The 23,870-nt window shown below is 44.7% G+C and overlaps 2 protein-coding genes across 14 annotated transcripts in view; one reads left to right on the top strand and one right to left on the bottom strand.

The window, feature by feature from the left end:
- CD59 (CD59 molecule (CD59 blood group)) overlaps window positions 1–23,870 on the bottom strand; it is a 684,742-nt gene that overhangs the window by 201,050 nt on the left and 459,822 nt on the right. The window lies entirely within an intron of this gene.
- The window catches only part of HIPK3 (homeodomain interacting protein kinase 3), a 90,476-nt gene continuing 69,714 nt past the window's right edge, over window positions 3,109–23,870 (top strand). For 4 of the 13 annotated variants that reach the window (XM_070071685.1, XM_070071679.1, XM_070071668.1 and 1 more), the window contains exon 1: window positions 12,555–13,217. Coding sequence is in view for 4 of the 13 variants with exons in the window: in XM_008269559.4 (XP_008267781.3) it covers window positions 12,025–12,046 (22 nt within the window). In the remaining 9 variants the exon portion in view is untranslated. Of the gene's footprint in view, window positions 3,550–11,937; window positions 12,047–12,554; window positions 13,218–13,595; window positions 14,062–23,870 lie in introns of those variants that run through there. The other 9 variants (XM_008269574.4, XM_008269571.4, XM_008269567.4 and 6 more) reach the window with 6 other exon arrangements.

The following is a 23,870-nucleotide window of genomic DNA, read 5'->3' as shown; positions in this document are numbered from 1 at the left end:
GATTGGCCCAGTCCCATCTGTTATGGGAATCTGGGGAGTGAACCCGCAGTTAGCAGATCCCTGTTTGTTTCTCTTCATTTCAAATAAAATAGATAAATAAGTAAGGATTTTTAAAAAAGATACTGCAATTTCATGTTTTTATATATATGTATATATAAATTTTATTCATTTCTTTGTGAGGCAGAAAGAAATACAGAGAGAGCGCTGCCATGCAGCGGTCACTTCCCAAATGCCCACAACAGTTGCGGCTGATCTGGGCCAAACTTAGGAGCTGGCACTGCAATCCAGGTCTCCCACATGGCTGGTAGGAACCCTATCACTTGAGCCATTACGGCCACCTCCCAGGGTCTACATTGGCAGGAAGTTTGAGTCAGGAGCTGGTGCCTGTCTCTAATCTTATGTAGATTTAATAACACACATAGGCTACATGGTAATTTAACCATATGGATAGTAAACAAATGACACACAAAACTATATTTATGTTTGTTGAAGGCAGACCAGGTATTTTGAGTTCAATTGGAGGTAAGAGAAACAGGAACTTGGTCTGAGCATAAGTTTCATTTCATATATGATTAACTGGGAGGAATCCAGACAGCCAGGATCCTACATTTTCTGTCTATGCTGGACAGAACCCAGCATAGACACTCAGATTCTGTCCTTCAGGCAACACAATTCTATTCTCTCAGGCAAAAATAACCCCTTTCAAAGTTGAACAAAACTATGGTCCAGTTATAAAATTGAATGTGGAAGAGGCCGGTGCTGTGGTGTAGCAGGTGAAGCTGCCACCTGCAGTGCTGGCATCCCATATGGGTGCTGGTTCGAGTCCTGGCTGCTCCACTTCCAATCCAGCTCTCTGCTATGGCCTGGGAAAGCAGTGGAAGATGGCCCAAGTCCTTGGGCCCCTGCACCCACGTGGGAGACCCAGAAGAATCTCCTGGGTCCTGGCTTTGGATCGGCGCAGCTCCGGCCATTGCAGCCAACTGGGGAGTGAACCAGCAGATGGAAAATCTCTCTCTGCCTCTCCTTCTCTTTCTGTGTAACTCTGACTTATAAATAAATAAATCTTTTAAAAAAATTGAATGTGGCAAAGCTGAGAAGAGAGGACTCAGTTTGAGAGGGACTAATTCCTCTCTGTAGAAAGAGGAGGGGGCCAGTTCTGTGGCACAGCAAATTAAAACCCTGGCCTGCAGTGCCAGCTTCTCATATGGGCACTGGTTCAAGTCCACCTCCAGTCCTGCTCTCTGCTTTGGCCTGGGAAAGCCTCTGGCTTCAGACTGGCCGTTGCAGCCATATGGGGAGCATATAGAAGACCAGCATATAGAAGACCCCTTTTTCTCTCTGTGTCTACCTCTCTCTGCAACTGTCAATAAAATAAATTAAAAAAAAAAATGGAAGAGAAAGGAAGGCAGAAGCAGAGACAGTCCCCCACTCCTGGAGCTGAGCTCCAAGAGTATGGGTTGAACAATGTGACTCCGATCACTGTGACCTTCTGCAACCAGCTCGCAACGAAATAGTCTTTAACATTTGGATCTAATAGGTCTTTACATTACGCCTCTCATATAGCAGTGTTGCACTTGCTATCTCATTTAATTGTCATCTTCTTATAAGGGAAATCATGATTATGGCAAATTCAAAGATGAAGGCTGTGACGTATGTCACAGTTAGATTCCTGGTCCAGTCTCCTTCCACTGTTCCTGGGGGAGGAAGGGTGAGGAAGGCAGGACTGCTGTGTGGGAGTGGCCACACGTCTCACTGTAGACGTCCCAGGGTTGTGTTCATCATGGCACTTGTCTGACAGATGGCAGCAAATGTGTTGCCTTAATAAGACGGTATATGCAGACAGTTTTCTGACAGATGGAAACCAAAGCAGCATGAGAAGAAGGACCTTCTTCTTATTCCAACAGAGGCTTTGTTTGGGCTGTTGCTTGCTTTGGCGGTTTTAAAACATCAAATAAAATATGGGCCAACTAGCATACTTTTCTTAAGATTAAGCGTGAGGAATGGGCGGTTTTTTAAAAATATTTATTTAGTTATTTATTTGAAAGACAGAGTTATAGAGAGGCAAGGCAGAGAGAGAGAGAAGTCTTCTACCTGCTGGTTCACTCCCCAAAGGGCCAGCAGTCAGAGCTGAGCCGATCTGAAACCAGGAGCCAGGAGCTTCTTCCGGGTCTTCCATGTGGGTGCAGGGACCCAAGGCCTTGGGCCATCTCCTACTGCTTTTCTAGGCCACAGCAGAGAGTTGGATCAGGAGTGGAGCAGCTGGGACTTGAACCGGTGCCCATATGGGATGCCGGCGCTGCAGGTGGAGGCTTACAGCACCAGCTCTGGAATTGGCGTTTTGATAGAGAGAAGTAATTTCAGTATTAAGGATCTCTGCATATTAAAGGGGAACCAGGAGGGTCCCAGGGAGGCACTTTTAGTAGCCAGAGCTACTAATCTGAAGCAGGTTCAAAGGATGCCTGTGAACAAAGGAAGGAGAAAAACCAGGTATGTAGGGGAAATGTAAGGTGTAGAGAAATGGAAGGAGAAACAAACTCTATTGCTATTTTAGTTTCTCCTACACACAACACAGCTCACAACACAGCTATGTTATGATACCCGAGATGTGGAGATTTCCCCCCCCACACACACACCAAGCAAGCAACCTTCCTGCACAAAACTCTAGCTGGGCATCCTCCAGTTGCATTCTGACACAGTCAGCCTGGAGATAGGACAGATCCCACAGGAGGGGACACACTCCCGGAGACGGACCTTCCTCCCTTAGATGCCAACTGCAAGCCCCAGGTTGTTTGACCTGGGCTTCTGTCTTAGTGCTATAAATCCGATAAACTGAGTTACCGTAAACCCACTCATCAGCATAGAAGATATCATTACTTGGGAGATTCCAAGGATTTTAGGAGTTGTTTTGTATGCCAGGAAACAGGGAAGAAGACCAAATAGATATTTCACAATATCATGAAGGGACATCACTCAAACACGCACCAAGGAAGACAGAAGGCACAGCAGTCCAAGCTTCATCTAGACCCTTTCTGTTGGCCTGAAAGTCTTAAAGGCACAGCAACCTTGAGATTCATCCACACCAGTGACCCGGGAGCAGTTCCCTGTTTCCTGTCTCCTGCAAGAACTGAACTGGCACATATGTTTGTAGGTTACGAAGCAGCACCGGGAGAGAGTCTCACCCCGAGAATTTCTCCCTGATGTTTCACCAACCCCGAGGAATCTGTGTTAGCACACAGGGGGTTTGTGGCGGTTGTGGTTTGCTGTGGTTGCTACATAGCTGTACGTGACTGAACTTGCCACTGCCGTTGGATGAGCACAGCCTCTCCAGGAAGATCCCCGAGCACTTCCTCGTTCAGTTCACTTCAGCTCACTAGAGCTAGACAGCCACTGAATACAGGGGACTGGGCTGCTTCCCCAGCGCTGGTCTAGAGAGGGAAGAAGGAATTTGGGGATGAATCTTAGGGAGTTGTTATTTGGGGAACACAGACAGTTACTCTGACGTGTGGATGACATGACTGAAGTAAGAGGACTGGTCCTAGAAGGTCTTGGGTAAGTAATGAAACCTGTTTGGCCTCTGTTCTCATTTAACTGAAACTCTGCTTTGTCAACTGTGAAAGGAGAGGACTGGATGAACTTCTAAGACTCTTCCACGTACCATTTCAGAGGACTGTCAAATTCTACTTTCCTTTTCAATTTAATCCTCAAGGGCAATAGTAATCTCCTTTTTTTTAGACATACATTTGCTTGTTTGTTAAATTTTTTAAATGTCTTCTAGAGGCAGAGACAAATAGAAAGCTCCATTCACTGGTTCATTTCCCAAATACCAGGGCTGCTTGCAGCCAAAGCTGGGAGCTGGGAACCCGACACAATCACCTGAGCCAGCCCAGCTGCCTCCCAGGGTCTAGAGTAGCAGAAAGGTGGAGTCAGGAGCAGAACTGGGCAATGAACCCAGGCATTTATTTATTTACTTGACAGGTAGAGAGAGAGAGAGAGAGAGAGAGAGAGAGAGAATCTTCCATCTGCTGGTCCACTCACCAAATGGCTGCAACAGTTAGGCTGAACCAGGCCAAAGCCAGGAGCTTCATCCAGGTCTCCCACATGGGTACAAGGGCCCAAGCATTTGGTCCATCCTCCACTGCTTTCCCAGGCATGTTAGCAGGGAGCTGGACTGGAAGTGGAGAAGCTAGGAATTGAACCAGCACCCATATGGGATGCTGGACTCACAGGAGACAGCTTAACCCACTGTGCCACAATGCCAGACCTGTTCATGGGTATCTTAACCCCTATACCAAATGTCTGCTCTGACTAAATGTTTTATAAAAACATTTTCAAGAATGCAGTAAGTAGAAACCTGTAATTCAGGATAGATACTTAAAGCCAGACACCTTGGGTACAAATCCCTGTACAACCTTGGATAGAGCTCTTCTTTTTCTTCAAGATTTATTTATTTATTTGAAATACAGCATTACAGAGAGGGGAGAGATAGACAGAGATCAGTCTTCCATCTGCTGGTTTGCTTCCTAAATGGTCGCCACCACAGGGGCTGGGCCAGGCTGAAGCCAGGAGCCTGGAACTCCATCTGAGTCCTCCATGTGGGTGGCAAGGTCCCAAACACTTGGGCCATCTCCTGCTGCTTTTCCCAGGCCCATTATCAGGGAGCTGGATCAGAAGAGGAGCAGCTGGGACTAGAACGCACCACCACAAGGCTTAACCTTCTACGCCACAGTGCTGTCCCCAAACAAAGCTTTTTGAAGGAGTGGTCACTTAACTTGATTGTGAAGGCTCCACTGGCTGCAGAAATGGCCTGGGCTTGGAGAAACAAAAGGTTAAAGATAGGGGAAGGGAAAAGAACACTGGCAGGACCCTAGGGAAGCCAAGAAAAGTGGCTGGGCCTGTGCTGTGGCGCAGTAGGTTAATCCTCCGCCTATGGCGCCGGCATCCCTTATGGATGCCGGTTCTAGTCCTGGCTGCTTCTCTTCCAATCCAGCTCTCTGCTGTGGCCTGGGAAAGCAGTAGAAGATGGCCCAAGTCCTTGAGCCCCTGTACCTGCATGGGAGACCAGGAAGAAGTACCTGGCTCCTGGCTTCGGATCAGTGTAGCTCCAGCCGTTGTGGCCATTTGGGGAGTGAACCAACAGAAGGAAGACCTTTCTCTCTGTCTCTCCCTCTCATTGTCTGTAACTCTGCCTCTCAAATAAATAAATAAAATCTTAAAAAAAAAAAAGTGGTTAAAAATGTTTTATGGGTGGCCGTCTGCAGTGCTGGCATCCCATATGGGCGCTGGTTGGAGTCCCGGCTGCTCCACTTCAAATCCAGCTCTCTGCTAAGGCCTGGGAATGCAGTAGCAGATGGCCCAAATCCTTGGGCCCCTGCACCTACTTGGAAAGAAGTTCTGGCTCCTGGCTTCGGGTTGGCTCTGCTCTGGCCATTGCCACCATCTGGGGAGTGAACCAGCAGATGAAAGACCTCTCTCTCTTTCTGCCTCTGCCTCTCTCTAACTCTGACTTTTATTTATTAAATAAATGCATCTTTAAAAAAAAAGTGTTTTATGGGATCCCACTATAATGTGCCTCAACAGTCAAACTAAAAAATGTGGATATTTTGGAGCCGGGACTGTGGCATCATAGGTTAAGTCTCCACCTGCTGTGCCAGCATCCCATATGGGCGCTGGTTCATGTCCCGGATGCTCCGCTTCTGATCCAGCTCTCTGCTATGGCCTGGGAAAGCAGTAGAAGATGGCCCAAATGCTTTGGCCTCTGCACCTATGTGGGAGACCTGGAGGAAGCTCCTAGCTCCTGGCTTTGGATCAGCTCAGCTCTGGCCATTGTGGCCATTTAGGGAGTGAACCAGAGGATGGAAGATCTTTCTCTATCTGTAACTCTATATCTCCAATAAATAAACCTTAAACAAACAAACAAAAAAGGATATTTTTAGTAGATGAAATAATATTCTGATGGCTTAAGAACAAGGAAATGTCAGGATCAAAATAAGGTGGATGTTTTATTTTATTTGCTTATTTGTATTACCTTAAACACTTTTTTCAAATATAAAAAACATATCAGTCCATTTTATTGTATCACCACTGCCTTTACTCCCCAGAATTAGACTCCAGGTGCTGTGGAAGGAGAGAAGAATGTGAATGGTGTGGGCGCTGGCAGGCCTTTCCGCTCAATGAGCTGATGTCTGTGGGCAGCACGTTCAACCAGACTTGAAAGGTGCATTTTGGTAAAATGCACGGGAATAACATGTCAGATTGTAAGGATTCCCCATAGTGGAGCCATCATTTGGTTGTCAGATGAGGGGGTGTGCTGGCATCTTCATTATCCTGGAGGAAGGAATTGAAGAATTCCCTGAGGGCTTTAGAAAAATGTGGACAAAGAATGATTGCTAGACTATATTTAAGGAGCTGTTGATGAAATTGAACAAGCCAACAAGTTATAATCATCACAAAATGTCTGGAGTGTTCCAAAAGGTGAAACATGGGAAATTAAATTTATGACTATCTAGAAGTAACATATAACTAATATATATTTATATATTATATACACATTTTTATATTAGATTATATATACACAATAATATAAACTATATGGGTATTTTAGGTAATTTTCTTTTTTAAGATTTAGTTATTTTATTTATAAGACAGAGATATGGAGAGAGAGAGAGAGAGAGAGAGAGAGAGAGAGAGAGAGGGATCTCTCATCCCCTGGTTCACTCTCCAAATGGCCCACAATGGCTGAGGCTGGGCCATGCCAAAGCAGGAGCCTGGAGCTTTTCTGGATCTCCCACCTGGGTGCAGGGGCCCAAGGACTTGGGCCATCTTCCATTGCTTTCCCAGGCACATTAGCAGGGAGCTGGATAGGAACTGAAACAACCAGGATTTGAATTGGTGCCCGGATGGGATGCCAGTGCTGCAGGCTGCGGCTTAACCTGCTGTGCCACAGTGCTGGCTACATAGGCAATTTTTCTTTTCTTTTCTTTTCTTTTCTTTTCTTTTCTTTTCTTTTCTTTTCTTTTCTTTTCTTTTCTTTTCTTTTCTTTTCTTTCTTTTTTCTTTTTCCTTCCTTCACTCCTTCCTTGATTTATTTGAAAGGCAGCGATACATAGGGAGAAGGGGGGAAAGAGAGAGAGAGAGCAGGAGAGCGAACTCTTCCATTCAATGGTTCACTCCCCAAATGGTTTCAACGGCTGGGGTTGGTCCAGGCCAAAGCCAGGAGCCAGAAGAAGCTTCTGGTTCTCCCACTTGCATACAGGGGAGCCATCTTCTGCTGCTTTCCCAGGTGCATTAGCAGGAAGCTGGATAGGAAGTAGAGTAGCTGGGACTGGCATGTATGGTATGCCTGCGTAGTGTAGCAGCCTGTGGTTTAACTCATTCTGCCACAAGGCTGACCTCAGTTGTTTACTTTTTAAGAAAGTGAAAACTGCTATTTGGGCTGTAAAAAGGGTTACTTGAGTGGCTCTTTGGTTACGCAAATATAACGAGGAGTGGCATACACTTGAACTTTTTCCATTCCAGCTGCCCCTCCCTGAGGCCCAGGTATACAAAGGTGATCTCCAGGAGGAAGGTCATTTATTTGCATTGGGAAGAAAAGATCTGCTGAAAGGGAGGTGACAAAAGTCCTCTGGTGAACCACTGTTCTTGCAATTTCTTTTTGGGGAACTCTTGTTGGTTGACTGGGTACCCCCAGAGCCCAATGGGCAAGAAAAGACACCTAGAATCTGTAGGAAAAAGATAGCCAACTTTCTGAGGAAGGGGAGTGTGGGTTGGTGACTCAGACTTTTTTTTTCTCCTTAAAGGTAAATTTATTTAAAAAGAGATATTTATTATTTATTTGAAAAATAAGGTTACAGAGTGAGAGGGAAAGACAAAGAGAGAGGTTCTCCGTCCACTGGTTCGCTCCCTAGATGGTTTGAATGACCAGGGCTGGACCAGGTGCCAGGAGCTTCATCTGGTTCTCGGACATAGGTGGCAGGGGACTGTATACTTGGCTATCCTCTGCTGCATTTCCCAGGCCATTAGCATGGAGCTGGATGAGAAGTGGAGCAGCCAGGACTTGAATCAATGCCCATAGGGGATGCTGGCATCACAGGCAGCTGCTTTACCTGCTATGCCACAATGCTGACCTTGAATCTGGATAAAGTTTCAAAAGCTTTTCTTGAAACTGCAGTGCTTTGGACAGAAGTACTAGCATCATCCGCCAAGGCTGTGGAGGACCAGTTCTCTATACTGATACTTGTATACTCATCAGTTAAGCCATAAATGCAAGATACAAGAAAGTCAGGTCCCCTTTGCAGTAATTTTAGGGAATGAAGTTGAGGGGGCAGATTTTGGGAGACATAAGAGAGAAAAAGAGGTCTTGGATTTCATGTTTGGGTGATCTCAAATCGTTGTCAGTGCTTGCGTGAGGAGTCAGATGGGTTAATAGGCAGTCAGATTGGTCCCAGTGGAAATTTAGGGTGCAAAATGCTTTCTTCCCCAAAAGTTATCTTTAGCAAGGTCAAAATCACCTGCCTCACTCCTTGGGAGCTTCCCATCTTATGAGACTAGCAAGAGAGTAGTGACTCCACCCTTCTGAGCTCCCAGTTTACTATAAAACAAATTAAGTATCCCACCCTTCCCACCCTTCAGGTGGGTCTTTTGTTTTATGAGCAAGCCTGACTGAGTGAAAAGATTACAAATCAGGTCTTTTGATGGATTTGCCTTGTACTGACAGTTTTTTCCCCAAAGTTGTATTAACAAACCGACTACCACTAGCCCCTTTGGGTTTTTCCTCTCTTGGAGCCCTGCTCCAGGCCACTCTGTCTGGAGGTCTCTGACTTAATTAAATCTTGCTTTTAAATACATCTGGCTTTTCTCTTTGCCTTGTCCAATTGGAAATTCTTCTCCCATATGAGACAAAGAACCACAGTCGTCTTTTTGCCATTTTATCCCTAACACTTGCACAGTGGATTTATGGAGGATTCTTGGTGCTTACAAAGAAAATTCATCCTTTCTTTTTACAAATATTCATTAAATTCCTTTTATATGCCAGGCCCTGTTCTGTGCTGTGGGGATCAGACCGACAACAAAACAAGTGAAAATTCCTGGGGAGGGTGTTGGAGGCAGAAAATAAGGGTCAACCATCTAAGATGGTGGTAAGCCCAAGGAGGGACACAATAACAGGAAGTTTGTGGGTAGTATGGGTGATGTTCATTGTCAAGGAAGGTGTTAGGCTGGGGAAACACTGGAGCAGGTATGTGTAAAGGAGGTGGGCGAATGCTTGGGGAGTGTTCTTAGCAGGTGCTGAGAGGGAGAGAGTGGCTGGAGTAAAATCCAGGGTCTTTGAACACCATATTGGGCCACTGTACAGCTTTTAACTTTTACTTTGAGTGAGACTGGCAGTCCTTGAAAAGAAAACTTGAAAAAAAAAATAGAAAATTGGAAAGAAGAAAAATAAATAGTTCCACCCATAGTTCTTTCACTCAAAGACAGCTGCTGTTTTGATCATGTTGTGTCATTTTCTAAAATTCTTCAAAGCTTCCTTTGCTACATCCCAATCTGGTCCAAGCCATGCCCTCCACCCCCACCTGCTTCGATTTGTTCTCTCTAACAAAATTTCTGTTCTTTATGGTCTTTTTTTGCACCTGGCTTTTGTACATATCTTTTCTGTAGCCTCAACTGTTCTTTCCCATCTTTCATTTTGGGTTCATTTCTACACATCCTTTGGCTCTCGATTTTCATTCATAAATTCACTCATTCAGCCCTGTGCAGTTTGCTCAGGGTCCTATGCTTAATAGGCTTCTGTACTTGGGTGATTATTCTGCAGTCACCATCTTGAAATCCTTCTTCAGTTTTGACCAAGGGTCTCTCCTTTTTGCACTGAGTCCTGTTGATGATGTAGGCGCTGCTGCCTTGCTGCTGGGGAGTACAAAGAAAGATGTGCTCCCTCCTTGCATGGAGGAAGAGGTAGACATTAAACAAATAACCACAAAGGAAGTGTAAAATTCCAACTTAGAGAAATACTGCACAGGGAAACTAATCATATGGACATTTGATTTAGATAAGTTAGGAGATTCTTCCGCAGGGCTTAGTTGGGTCCTGGAGGACAGGAAGTGAACCTACCTCTTTGTGCCTTCCTTACCCACCCCTCCATTTGGTTAGGTCTAACTGTTCTGTTTATTTCTACTCTGTAGTTAATTGTATAATAGCTGACTTTCCGGAAAGAGCACAGATGAACAGAGTGTCTCCCTTTTCACCAGTGTATCTCAGGACATAGCGTGAAGCCTGGTACATAGTATTAAGTAATATTTTTGAATAAAAACATTATTAAATTTTGTGGTTCCATTTTTATGTATAATTGTTTTTTCCATATGCAATTCAGTAGCTTGTATTTTAAAAAGGAACTTAGCACTCTGAGAAAAAAAAAAAACTTCATAAAAATCGGGGGCTTTGGGGTTTGGTGCTATGGTGTAGTGGGTAAATCTGTCTGTAGTGTTGGCATCCCATATGGGCACCAGTTTGAGTCCTGGCTGCTCCACTTCTGATCGAGCTTCTGCTATGGCCTGGGAAAGCCATGGAGGATGGCCCAAGTCTTTGGGGCCCCTGCACCGGCATGGGAGATCCAGAAGAAGCTCCTGGCTCCTGGCTTCGGATCGGCTCAGCTCCGGCCGTTGTGGCCAACTGGAAAGTGAACCAGTGGATAGTAGATCTCTCCCTCTCTTTCTAACTCTACCTTTCAAATAAATAAATAAACCTTTAAAAAAAAAAAAAACAGGGGCTTTGAAGAAACAGCAGATGGAAGAACATCTCTGGTTGCTCAGGTTCAGAGTGAATGCTGTTGAGAACCAATTTAAGGGAGAAGAGATTTGAGAGTGGTAAAGACATCAGGTTACGTGGCAACAGGTAGAAAGCGGAGGAAGGCTAGAACTCACAGTGTTCATTTCCTTGCTTAGCAACACTTACTAAGGTCTTACTATATGTCAGCCACTGTGCTAGGCACTTGGCAATGTAACGGTTAAAGAAGGGAACAAAATCCTATCCAGGAATTTATAGTGTAGTGAGTGCGCCAATGTACTTATAAGAAAAAAATTCCTTCCTTTCACTTTTCAGCTTCTTTGTAGACGTAGCAATGCCACAAATATGGAGAAGTGAAGCCTTCAATTAGAGATGGATGGTCCAGAGAAATGTTTGCAGAAATTTTGAAGACTTCAAGTTCTTGTGGACTATTTTCTATTTCAATGTTCTCCTTTAAGTATTTTAACCTTTTCTATTTCCTTTGACTGCTGCTTATTAAGAAATGAAACAAAACAAAAAACCCCAAAACAATAAGGGCACGGTTTACATACTGCCCTTTATCTGAAAGAAAAGTCCTTGTTTTGCTTTTCTATTTTGTATTTTGCAAGCCTTTTTATCTGATTATGCTCCCTCCCTGGAAAGCCATCCTCATAGGCCCCCCTGTTTTCAGGGGCTTCAGGGCATACTATCTTTTCTTTCAATGGCATTCCCCAAAAAGCTCTTCGTTCAGTTTGAAAAGCAGCAGCGATGAAATGCATAGTATTATCTGTGCACCAAGTTGCCACTCCCTGTGCCCTGCCCCTGTTACTGCAATAGAAAAGGTCTGGGGATAGAGACAGATTGGGAAGATCAATCCTCCTAGCAAAGATTAGGAAGGAAACAAGGAAAGGCCACTTCCATTTCGGAGAGAACGGTGTTCGGGTTCCCAAAAGAGTCTGTCTGAATCCGGAGCAAAAAGAGCCAGAAGAACCCGGTATTAAAGAAAATTAACTCTGAATGACAGGTGCTGAGAAGGTAGGTTGTTTCCTAGAGATAAGAAGAGAGGGATTGGAGACCCGGGCTTTGCTGTGTGACTTTGGTCAGGTCACCTAAAGTTCGTAGCGTGAGTTTGGGTGAGGGGTCGCTGGGGTTCTTTCACCTTTAAGATTCTGTGGTTCTAAGATTGCGTGGGTTGAAATAGGCCATTCTGTTGATTTCCTAGTCTCCAGGAGAGTGAAAACTAGGCTTTGGGGGGTGGAACTGACTAACTGGATGGAGAACTGTCAACGCAGAGGTGGGCGAACTTCCCAGTGACAGGGTTTAGGACTGGAGAGATGCTTGGAAAATTTCCAAGCCGGCCTGGGCTCCTTTCTCAAACCTGGCTTTACGATGGGGGGATGGGGGAGCGAGAAGAACCCATTTTACATGGAATTACTCATTTCACTAAGCATTTCTCCTTTCCTTATTTTTGGACTCCAAAAAAACAGCTGCCAAGACACGAATCCTAAAGGGGGAGGAAGAGGGAATTACGATCACGGGGTCTCAAAAGGCCTGCAAAATCCTGCTTCCGCATTTTCAGCCTTTCTTTGGGTGCTGGGCTCTTTTTTTAAAACGTATATTTTTGGAGGAGTGGGCCTAGATTGAGGTTCAGAACAGCAAAGCGGGGCTGACGGATGCTGCTTTTGCGGGAGGGCGGCCGTGAGGGAGGGACGGAGCTCGGGGTGGGACCCGTCCCGGCCGCCAGGCGGGCTCCGAGCAGGGGCGCGGCTGCGGGCGGACCCCGGGGAGGGGCTTCGCGGAGGCGCCGCGGCCGGAGCCGAGCGGGGCCGCCCGGGCTCGGCGCTCAGCGCGGCCGGGCGGGCGGTGGCGCTGCGGAGGCGGCGGCCGAGGCCGGCGGGCGCGGAGGAGGGGCCCGAGATCGGGGCGGCCGGCGACAGCTGCCTCGGTGACGACTGCCGGCGGCGCGGCGACCTGAGGAGACCGAGTCGCGGGCCCCGCCGTCGCCGCCTCTCGGGCTGTTTTCCTTTTCCTGCTCTCCCAGCTAGAGCGTCAGGAATGGGCCCCAACCGCCGCGGGCCCCGCATCCTGCGCCGCCCGTAGGCCCCAGTAGCCGGAGGCCGGCCGGCGGGCCTCTCACCGCCCCTCGCCACAGCCAAGACGTCCCCACCCCGAATCCCCCTGAAGGAAGATGAGGGAGACGGGCCCGGCGCTTAGCAGGCAGAGTAGCAGCAGCAGCAGCAGCAGCAGCAGCAGCAACAGCAGCGGTCGGGGGAGGGTGTCTCGCCGTTTCCTCTCAGCCGCCAGGACAAGATGGCAGCGGCCGCGGAGAGGGGCTGAGCCCGGGCTGGGTGGTGCCGCCTGCTGAAGCGCTTGGCTCCCTGTCCCCGGCACGGCCCCGCACCCCACCCCGGACATGCTCAGGGCTGCGGCCGCCCGAAGAGGGGAGAGCGCGGGCCTCTAGGAAGGTAAGGGACGCGGGAGCGGGGCGCCCCCAGCCCGGGGTGGGGGGATCGGCTCTGTTCGCCGGGCTAGCGGCCGGGGAAGCCAGCGGTCCCCTCAGCCCGACCCCAGCCAGGCCGGAACCCCTCGCAGCGGCCCGCGCTCGTCGCGCGTCCTGCGTCCCAGCCCTGTGCCCAGCGCTCTCGCGCTCCCCGTTTCCACCCCAGCCCCAGCTCTGGGGGGCCGGGGCTGGGCGGCTCCCTCGAGGCCGGCGCCACGCCAGCCCCCCGGGACCGCCGGACGCTGGGGACCCCCCGCGCGTGGTTCCTGCGCGCGGTGGCGCAGCCTCCGGGAAGCCGCGCTTGGCCCTGGCCGGGCGGCCCTGGCCTCTCCTTGCCAAGGTTGCGCAACGGTTCTTCCCAGCAACCGAAGTTTTGTTTAGTCCCACAGGGGGCCTCTCTTCCCCCCCGCGCAGTCCTATAGGCCGTCACTACGGAGACCTTTCCTTTCATTTGGGCCGGGAAACAAACACAAACAGGCACACGCACGCAACTTGGGCGCCGCAGCCGATGGCGGCGTCCCGGGCTCTGTGGCCGCGTCCCCAGCGTCGCGAAGCAGCCGGTTCGGAGGGTGTCAACCCTGGGGACGTGCGTGCGTGGGACTGTCGGGGAGGGGAAATGTGATCCGAGGCTCCGCGTCCCCAGCGGCGGCGGGAGGAAGGCGTGGCGGCCGCGCGGCGAGGCTGTTGCCGGCTTCTCGTTACGGTGGCGGCCGCCCGCTTGCCTTGGCCGCGCTGGGGGGAAGTCGCGCGAAGACTTCGCAGGAGAATGTCTGTTTTCCTGTCCGGGGGGAGACGGCTGTTTTAAAATGGTATGTGGCTCTCGGGGAAGCCTGTTGTTTCCCGGCCTTATCTCGGCGGGAGGAATTGCGCTACAGGGTGTGTGCGTAAATTGCCTTGGACCTGTTACGGCGCAGTCATAACACGTTCGGTCCTTGGGCCGTGTTTTCCCGACCTCTTTGCTGCTGGGTTAGGGAATTTATTTTTCCACCTGTCGGTTCGCTGCTTCTGTTGATAAGGAACTTTGTTAGCAGTAGTAGAGGTTTTCAGATGATCGCCCAGTTGACAGGGAAATCTCCCGGTTGGTTCTCTTGTCAGCTGTGTTTTGATGGTCCTGTGGTCCAGGGCTGGGAAACTTAGTTGGGAAACCGGCCTGTGCTTGTGCTAATGCGCAGCTTCTAGTAGCTGGAAGGTTGGCTGATTTTTCTTTCCTTTTTACTCTTTTATGTATTTGCTTGTTAAGTTGCACCTCCTGGAGGAGGAGTAGTTATATTCAGACCGTTTCAGTTAATTTTGAAGTCTTAATCGTGACACCTTAATATTTTTAGAAGAGGTTTCTTTTAGTGATGAAGTTACCGACAGGATCGGTGGGTTTTGTTTCCCAACTGAAATATTTTAATCCTGTATTCTCATTTAGTATTTCAGAAGCTGGGCAAGTCTCACCCACCATATGTTTGATAAGTCTAGATTCTGCTTATGTTTGCAAGTGCAGTGCTAATTTTATACAATGAGCAATGAGCAATGATAAGGTTTAGATAGGTCAGTATTAAGCTTAGTATTTTAACAAACAATACGGCGGACTCTTTAAAAATGCTTTAATGGTTTTATTGATTATCTTATGCCTTCTTGCCACTTAAAACTAACTGAATTTAACCAACCAAATAAAATTCTTTCGAATCAACAAGGCATTTCATGGAGTAGTTATGACTGTATTCCTAAAGTGTAGAAAACTCTTACATATGAAATATAATGCTTAGCCTGTTTAAAGCTTATTTTATTTTTTAAACTTTTTGTGTTAAGATGGTGATGTATTAAAATTAGCGATTTTTGGACATTTCATTGCATGGAAAATGTTTTCCTTTGCTTGCTCTATTCTAGGGAATATTTCTAAGAAAAAATTATTTGTGGAGAACCTTTTTTTTTTTAAACTGTTTTAAAAACATAGGATGGGCTTGAAATCTAGAGCAGAACTGGCCATTAAATGTTTCAAATTTATGTTTGGACGTTGCTGACTAAAGAAGCTAAACATACATATTAGGCAAGCAGATTATTAACATGGTGAGCCAGTCTTGGTTTATTGTCATAATACTTTTTCCTTTGAACCAGTCATTATCTTGCTTATAAACCAGGCATTGGCTTCTGGGTATGGGGTTTTAGAATCACATTAAAGTGGGTGGTTTCTATGAGAGAATTCTTGTAAACATGCCTGAAAAGAAGCTGTCGATAATCTTCTGGACGGTCTGTGATGGGAAACCATAGAATAAGGAGCAGATGTTGGAGGTAGGCAAGTGCGGCATGGACACAGGTATTTGTAGAAGGCAAAATATTGAAGCCTTTTTTGCTTCTTGCAAAAAACTTATTTTAAAAAACTTTAAAAAAGCAACAGTTGATCGAGTAAGTTTTTCGATTGAACTTTTGTTTTTAAAATTTGACACGTGAACTCTCTAGGCTTATGGAGAAGAGGAAGAGGAAGGGGAAAATGTAACTTCACAGTGCTAAAATATTGTTTCCCAAACCTGATTCACATCCATTTAATGGAATACTTACTTGCATATTATTTTCCACTGGAATGTTAGAATGATTTATTCTGGTAACTTACACAGTTTTGTCAGGTGAGGGGGTTAAGTTTTTAAATACTGCTCTAATTATGGCAGTTCACCTTGCAGAATGAAGGTAGGCATTGGTGGTTCATTCAGAGGCATCAAAATGAAGTTTTCATTGCAACTTTGCATTTGAGTTTGGAGATCAAAAGCTGTCATGGCATTATTTAGATGTAACATCCTTCCAGAAGTTGTTATCCCTACCCCTTCTATTAGAGGACTCAGAATAACAAGATAGATGATTATATTGTTGCTGCCAAAATAAATACTCAGGTTGTAAAATTTCTGGGTAGCAGCTGTCCTAATTTCTTAAGGTCCAAAGTTTAGACTTCTAATGTGATGTGCTTACCTTGGAAGTTACTTCTGAAGACAAACTACTACTAGATTTTTTTTTTTTTTTTTTTACAATGGAGGAATCTGCCAGTGTGTGTGTTTATTTTTTAAAGGTACACCCCTTTCCCCACACCTTAACTGGGATATAGTATAATCTCTCTCAGGGAATAGGGAGAACAATTTTTAACTTACTGAAAACTTTGTCGTGGGCACCCCTTTGTATATCATACAGTAGGTCTGAGGGAGTTGTTTTGAATGTCCTTACCAGTTCTGGTTCCAGCTGATTAAAAAATATATTCTGCCTATCTTCAAACACTTAATATAACTTAAAGTAAGGATAATATATATGTATAAGTATATACATATATATGGAGTAGACATCTTGAATCAGTGTAGGTTCTTTGGAAAGGCAACCCAAGAAAGTATAGGTCACTTGTGGTTGGCTTGGTATAATTAAGAGTGGTTTAAGGGAAAACAGCATTAGTGTCCTCCTCTTGCTTTGTTGTAGCTCTTCTTAGTCGCCTTATCTTGGTAACTGTAGGACCAGGGTAGAATAGATACTTAGAAGATACATGTTATACATTTTCCATAAGTTTGTCAAATTAGACCTTGAGCTTTTTTCAGTAGATACTTGGGTTACTAAACAAAGGCAACCTTATTGTCTTGACTCTAAAACACCACTATTATGCTAGGGACCTAGAGCCTCCTTCTTATTACTTGTGTGGAAATTAAAAGAACTGGTGGAGTATTGACAATATTTTATTTTTAGGGCAGCATTTGTGGTTTGGGTACAGTTAAGTCATTAAGCAGATTTACCATGCCCTTCATAGGTAATATTAATGCCAAGTCTTAAGAAAGCTATCTTCCTCCAACAGAGGATCTTTGAAATGAAACAAGCAAAGAAGAATATTTTTGACCTTAAATGTTTTGTTACCTTGAACTAAATGATTTTTCTGATTTTCTGAAAGAGACATTTTCCCTCCTGTGGGAAACTGAATGATAGATAGTGAAGCAGGTTGGGTGGGGGGGCTGGGGTAGTAGTGATGAGGGAGAGCTTGGGTTAAATTACATGTGGGAGGTCAAAATCTGTTTGATTTAAATGCCCAGGTTGCCAGAGATGAGAGTTTACTTGAGCATAGAAAATGATAAATTGTGATAGCTTGAGGGAAAGATGAATAGGCCGGTGATGTCTGGTAAGTGAGCAGCTTTGTGAACTAGTGGCATGTTTGTCACCCTTGACTTCAGTGTTTTAGATCCTTTTTGTTCCCCTGCCTCCCTTCCTCTTTGTGTATTATTTCTTCATTTCTTCAATGAAATTAGAAAGGCTTTTTAAATGTAGAATTTAAGGAAGATGCAGTTCTTTAATTAACAAACATATTAATTTGAAGTCAATATTTGAACGGCTGTTCAAATGAGTTTGATTTAACGGATTTTTTTTTTTTTTGGTTAGTTTTTAGAAAAAACTGAGTTAAAGCCCAGACTTGTCTCATACCTGCCATTTATAGTCCCTTACACTTTAGTCTGAGATAAAGATCTCTTTAAAGATTATGTTTTCAGATACTCCTTCACTTTGCACTTTTCTTTGCTGCTCATCCGGTCTTTTTCAACTAGAAATATTTCCCTTAAGTAGAGATTTACTTTAACGAAGAGTGATAAAGGGAAATGTAGTATTTTCTGAGTTCTATTTTTTTTTTCTGCAGAATAAGGTCTAAATTGTGAAAGAGTGATTCTTCAGTATAACATTGAAAATGAAGGGTAACCATGGCTGGTCAGATGTAATTTTTCCCCCGTAATTGTTTGTACTGTAGCACCTTTTTTTTTTTTTTTTTGCTGTTTTTTTTTTTTGCATTTTTTTTATTTAATAAATGTGAATTTACCAAGTGCAACTTTTGTATTATTGTGGCTTCCCCCAACCTCCCTCCCTCCCGCAGCCCTCCCCTCTCCCACTCTCTCTCCCATCCCGCCCTTCATCAAGTTTCATTTTCAGTTACCTTCATATACAGAAGATAGCTTAGTATTCACTAAGCAAGGATTTCAACAGGCTGTCCTCACACAACCGCACAGGTATAGAGTATTGTTTGACTAGTAGTGTTTTTAAGTTTCATAGTAAAACACATTGAGGACAGAGATCCTACATGGGGAGCATGTACCCAGTGACTCCCGTTGTTGATTTAACAATTGGCACTCTTATTTATGACGTCAGCAATCACCCGAGGCTCTTGCCATGAGCTGTCTAGGCTATAGAAGCCCCTTGAGTTCACCGACTCTGAACTTGTTTAGTCAAGGCCGTATCACAGTGGAGGTTCCTTCCTCCCTTCAGAGAAAGGTGCCTCTCTCCTTGATGGCCTGTTCCTTCTGCTGGGGTCTTGTTCACCAGGATCTTTCATTTAGATTATTTTTTGCCACCGTGTCATGGCTTTCCATGCCTGTGAGACTCTCATGGACCTTTTAGCCAGATCCGAATGTCCCAAGGGTTGATTCTGAGGCAGGAGTGCTGTTTTGGGCATTTGCCATTCTATGAATCTGCTGTGTGTCCTGTTTCCCCCGCAGAATCATTCTTTCCCTTTTAATTCTATCCTTCATTATTTGCTTACACTGGTCTTATTTGTGAAATCTCTTCAACACTTACCCTATCTTTCTGATCAGTTGTGTATTTATACTTATCACTTTACCAAGTGCGCTGGCATTGGTACCTGCCTCCTTGGTAAGATTGAGTTGAAATCCCCTGGCACATTTCTAGTTCCACCATTGGAGGTAAGTCCGAGTGAGCATGTGCCAACCTATATATCTCCTCCCTCTCTTATTCCCACTCCTGTGTTTAACAGAGATCACTTTTCTGTTAATTTTAAACGCCTAAGAATGATTGTGCATTGATTACAGAGTTCAACCAGTGGTCTTATGTAGAACAAACAGAGCAACAACAACAACAACAACAAAAATACTAAAAGGAATAAAATAGTAAGTTGTTCCTCAACAGTCTAGACAAGGGCTGATCATGACATTGTCTCTCATAGTGTCCATTTCACTTCAATGGGTATCATTTTAGATGCTCGTTTAGTTGCCATCGATCAGGGAGAACATATATTTGTCCCTTTTGGACTGGCTTTTTTCACTCAGCATGATGTTTTCCAGCTTCCTCCATTTTGTTGTAAATGCCCGATTTCATTTTTTTTTTTTTTTTTTTACTGCTGTATAGTGTTCCATAGAGTACATATCTCATAGTTTCTTTATCCAGTCATCCGTTGATGGACATTTAGGTTGATTCCATGTCTTAGCTATTGTGAATTGAGCTGCAACAAATATTGAGGTGCAAATGGCTCTTTTTTTCTCCCCTTTAATTCCATTTGGGTAAATTCCAAGGAGTGGGATGGCTGGGTCCTGTGGTAGTGTGCTATATTCAGGTTTCTAAGGACTCTCCAAACTGTCTTCCATAGTGACTTTACCAGTTTGCATTCCCACCAACAGTGGATTAGTGTCCCTTTTTCCCCACATCCTCACTAGCATCTGTTGTTGGTTGATTTCTGTATGTAAGCCAATCTAACCGGAGTGAGGTGAAACCTCATTGTGGTTTTGATCTGCATTTCCCTGATGGCTAGGGATCCTGAGCATTTTTTCATGTGTCTGTTGGCCATTTGGATTTCCTCTTTTGAAAAATGTCTGTTAAGGTCCTTGGCCCATTTTTTTATTGGGTTGTTTGTTTTGATTCTGTGGTGTTTTTTGATCATTTTATAGATTCTAGTTGTTAATCCTTTATCTGTTGTGTAGCACCTTTTCTAATTCGAAAAAAGTTGTTTAGACTCGATAGACATTGCAATAATTAGATGAATAGAATATAACTTCCTCTTTTAAATTTTTATAGCTGTTTACTATAAATTACATATATTAAGATTTATTTATTTATTTGAAAGTCAGAGTTACACAGAGAGATGAGAGGCAGAGAGAGAGAGAAAGAGAGAGAGAGAGGTGTCTTCCATCTGCTGGTTCACTCCCCAATTGGCCACAACGGCCAGAGCTGAGCCGATCTGGAGCCAGGAGCCTCCTCCAGGTCTCCCACATGGGTGCAGGAGCCCAAGGACTCCACTGCCCTTCGAGGCCATAGTAGAGAGCTGGATCAGAAGTGGAGCATCTGGGACATGGACCGGCGCCCATATGGGATGCCGGCTCTGCAGGCAGCGGTTCCACCTGCTACGCCACAGTGCCGGCCCCATAAATTATATTGAAATACTTAAGTACTACCAAGAAAGTTGTCTTAAAATTTGATAGGAAATAAAAAATTTGAATGTATTTGACTAGCTAGTTATCTTACTTTAGAAATGAAAAAAAATTTGACTAAACACATTTATGTTAATTTAAGTTTTAAAAAATTTGTAGGAAATCATGTGCTAATAAATATTTTCTATGCTATAAAGCAAGATATATAAAAGCCTAAACATTTCATTTTTGTGTTTTGGCTATATGTTATCTGTTTATTAATACAAAGAAAGTCTTGTTGGTTTGGAAAAGCTATACGACTAAAGATATAATGCCACAGTTTTAAATAACTAATAACAGATAGAGTGATAACATACTGAAAATTGAACCTGAGTTTCTAGAGCCATTTGTTCCTAAGTAAATTAAGTTAATACTTTGAGGGCATTAAATAATGTAATTTCTTACTTATTCTATTGAGATTAAATAGGGTAGGGTGACACAGAAAACGGACAGGTTGTGCTGATATGTAACCTACTACTGTGATGCTATGCTTCACAACATTTTCAAGACAAAAGAAAGCAAACACGTGTTTTTGGCCAAATTATAATTAGACAGTTTCAATGGAGACAGTGTAAGTGCATCTACAGTGTATTAGTTGTAGTTGTGTATTTTAATTTTACGTTAAATAAGAATAATCCTGAATTCAGGGGCTGGCATTGCAGGGCAGCGGATTTAAGCCGCTGCTTGGGACACCTGTATTGGAGTGCTCGGTTGAGTCCTGGATCTTCTAATCAGCTTCCTGCTAAAGTGCCTGAGGCAGCAGATGATCTCTCAAGTACTTGGGCTCCTACCACCTCTGTTGGGAGACACACAGACGGAGTTCCTGATTTTTGGCTTTGGCCTGGACCAGCCATGGCTATTGTGGACATTTGGAGAGTGAACCAGCAGATGGAAGAGTTCTCTCTGCCTTCCAAGTTAATAAATTAAGTTTTATTTATTTATTTACTTTTTTATTTAACAGGTGGAGTTATAGACAGTGAGAGAGAGACAGAGAGAAAGGTCCTCCCTCTGTTGGTTCACTCCCCAAATTGCCGCTACGGCTGGTGCTGCGCCGATCCGAAGCCAGGAGCCAGGTGCTTCCTCCTGGCCTCCCATGCAGGTGCAGGGGCCCAAGCACTTGGGCCATCCTCCACTGCCCTCCTGGGCCACAGCAGAGAGCTAGACTAGAAGAGGAGCAACCGGGACTAGAACCCGGCGCCCACATGGGATGCTGACGCTGCAGGTGGAGGATTAACCAAGTGAGCCACGGCACTGGCCCCAATAAGTAAGTCTTAAAAAAATAAAAACAACAACAACAAAAAACCCTCTGGATTCAAATATACTGAATTTGGGGCCGGTGTTGTGGTGTAGCAGTAAAGTTCCTGCCTACAGTGCTGGAATCCCATATGGGCACTGGTTCCAGTTCTGGCTGCTCCACTTCTGATACAGCTCTCTGCTATGGCCTGGGAAAGCAGTAGAAGATGGCCCAAGTCCTTGGGCCCCTGCCAGCTGCATGGCAAACCTAGAAGAAGCTCCTGGCTCCTGGCTTTGAATGGAAGCAGCACTGGCTATTGCGGCCATCTGGGGAGTGAACCAGTAGATGGAAGACTTCTCTCTCTCTGCCTCTGCCTCTCTGTAACTCTGCCTTTCAAATAAACAAATCTTTAAAAAATACTGAATTTATAATCTATGTTTAATAAACCTTTAAATATCCTTTATAAGTAGATCACAGACTTGCACCACAAAAAATAAAATTACTATCTATCAAATATAGTATTTATATGTAAACTGTTTTATCCAATATATATTTGAATGTCAACTAAGAGCAGGATACCATGAAGTGAATCAAGAGACTACTACATGGCCCAGATTTGAGAAATTGTAAATGAAGTTATCCAAGTACTGCAGATTTTAATTTTTATTTGTGTATATGTACTTGAGTTGAAAAACACTGCTTAAAAAAATAACTAAATTAAATCTAGCAAGTCAGACTTCTAGAATTCTTTCATTTTGTTGAATATGTACTGTTTACAGAAGGAACCTTAATATCAGAAAGAATTCATCATAAAGTTGTATTGATATTCATTGTCCTCATAGGGCTAAAAGCAAAGAAAAAGTCATTTAAAAAATGTGAACAGAAGCAGGCATTTGGAGTAGAGGTTAAGATGTGGCTTGGGATGTCCACATCTCATCAGAGTGCCTGGGTCTGGGGCCTGGCTCTGGTCTCATTCTAGCTTCCTGCTTGCTCATGCACAACCTGGGAGGCAGCAGTGGTGGCCCAAGCATTTGTGTCCTTGCCACTCACCTGGGAAATCTGAATTGAGTTCTGGGCTCCTGGCATTGACCTAGCCCAGGTCAGGGAGTTGTGGGCATTATTAAAGTAGGGAGCCTCTGGGTGGGAGGTCTCTCAGTTTCTCTGCCTTTCAAATAAAAATAAACAAATGAAAAAAAGTTTAAAAACTATTAGCAACAATTTTATCAATTTTAGGTTGTTTTTTTTTTTTTTTTTTTTTTTTTTTTTTTTTTTTTTTTTTTTTTTTTTCCCTGAGTTACACAGAGAGAGAAGGAGAGGCAGAGAGAGTGAGAGGTCTTCAATCCGCTGGTTCATCCCCCAGTTGGCTGCAACGGCTGGAGCTGTGCCGATCCAGAGCCAGGAGCTTCTTCCAGGTCTCCTATGAGGTTGCAGGGGCCCAAGGACTTGAGCCATCTTCTGCTGCTTTCCCAAGCCATAGCAGAGAGCTGGATCAGAAGTTTAGTAGTCAGGACTCGAACTGGCATCTATATGGAGTGCTGAAACTACAGAGGGTGGCTTTACCCTCTGTGCCACAACACTAGCCCCGCAATTTTAGTTTTTTGATAAGCTTTTCCATCAAAACTTACTAGTTTATTCTGTTTATCTTATGGAGACATACTGGGTATTTAAATCAAGAGAAATTAATTCTTGGCATATATGATTGTTAATCTAGTTCTGTTGGGCTCCTGTGGTTATTCCTTCTGGACATGTACAGTTCTCACATTGCCTGAGAAAATTCTGTTAGGTTTGCCTTTTCTAGGTATATTTCCTTTCTCCTAAATTTACAATACAGAGGTCTCTAGACGAGCATGTGTAAAGAAGAGACGATGAAAACACTTGGGAGTCTGTGCTGTGGCCTAGAAGATTAAGCCTTCCCCTGCTATGCCGGCATCCCATGTGGGCACCAGTTTGAGTCCTGGTGGCTCCACTACTGATCCAGCTCTCTGCTATGGCCAGGAAAGCAGTGGAAGATGTCCCAAGTACTTGGGCCCCTGCACCCACATGGGAGACCCAGAAGAAGTTCCTGGCTTCAGCCAACCAACCCCGGCCATTGCAGCCACTTGGAGAGTAAATCAGCAGATGGAAGACACTCTCCTCTGTATCTCTGCCTTGCAATAGAAATAAATAAATCTTTAAAAGCCTAAAACACTTGAGGTGCTATGTA

The sequence above is a fragment of the Oryctolagus cuniculus genome, chromosome 1, assembly GCF_964237555.1.
Source record: "Oryctolagus cuniculus chromosome 1, mOryCun1.1, whole genome shotgun sequence".
Lineage (NCBI taxonomy): Eukaryota > Metazoa > Chordata > Mammalia > Lagomorpha > Leporidae > Oryctolagus > Oryctolagus cuniculus.
This window is presented reverse-complemented; position numbering and strand designations above follow the sequence as displayed.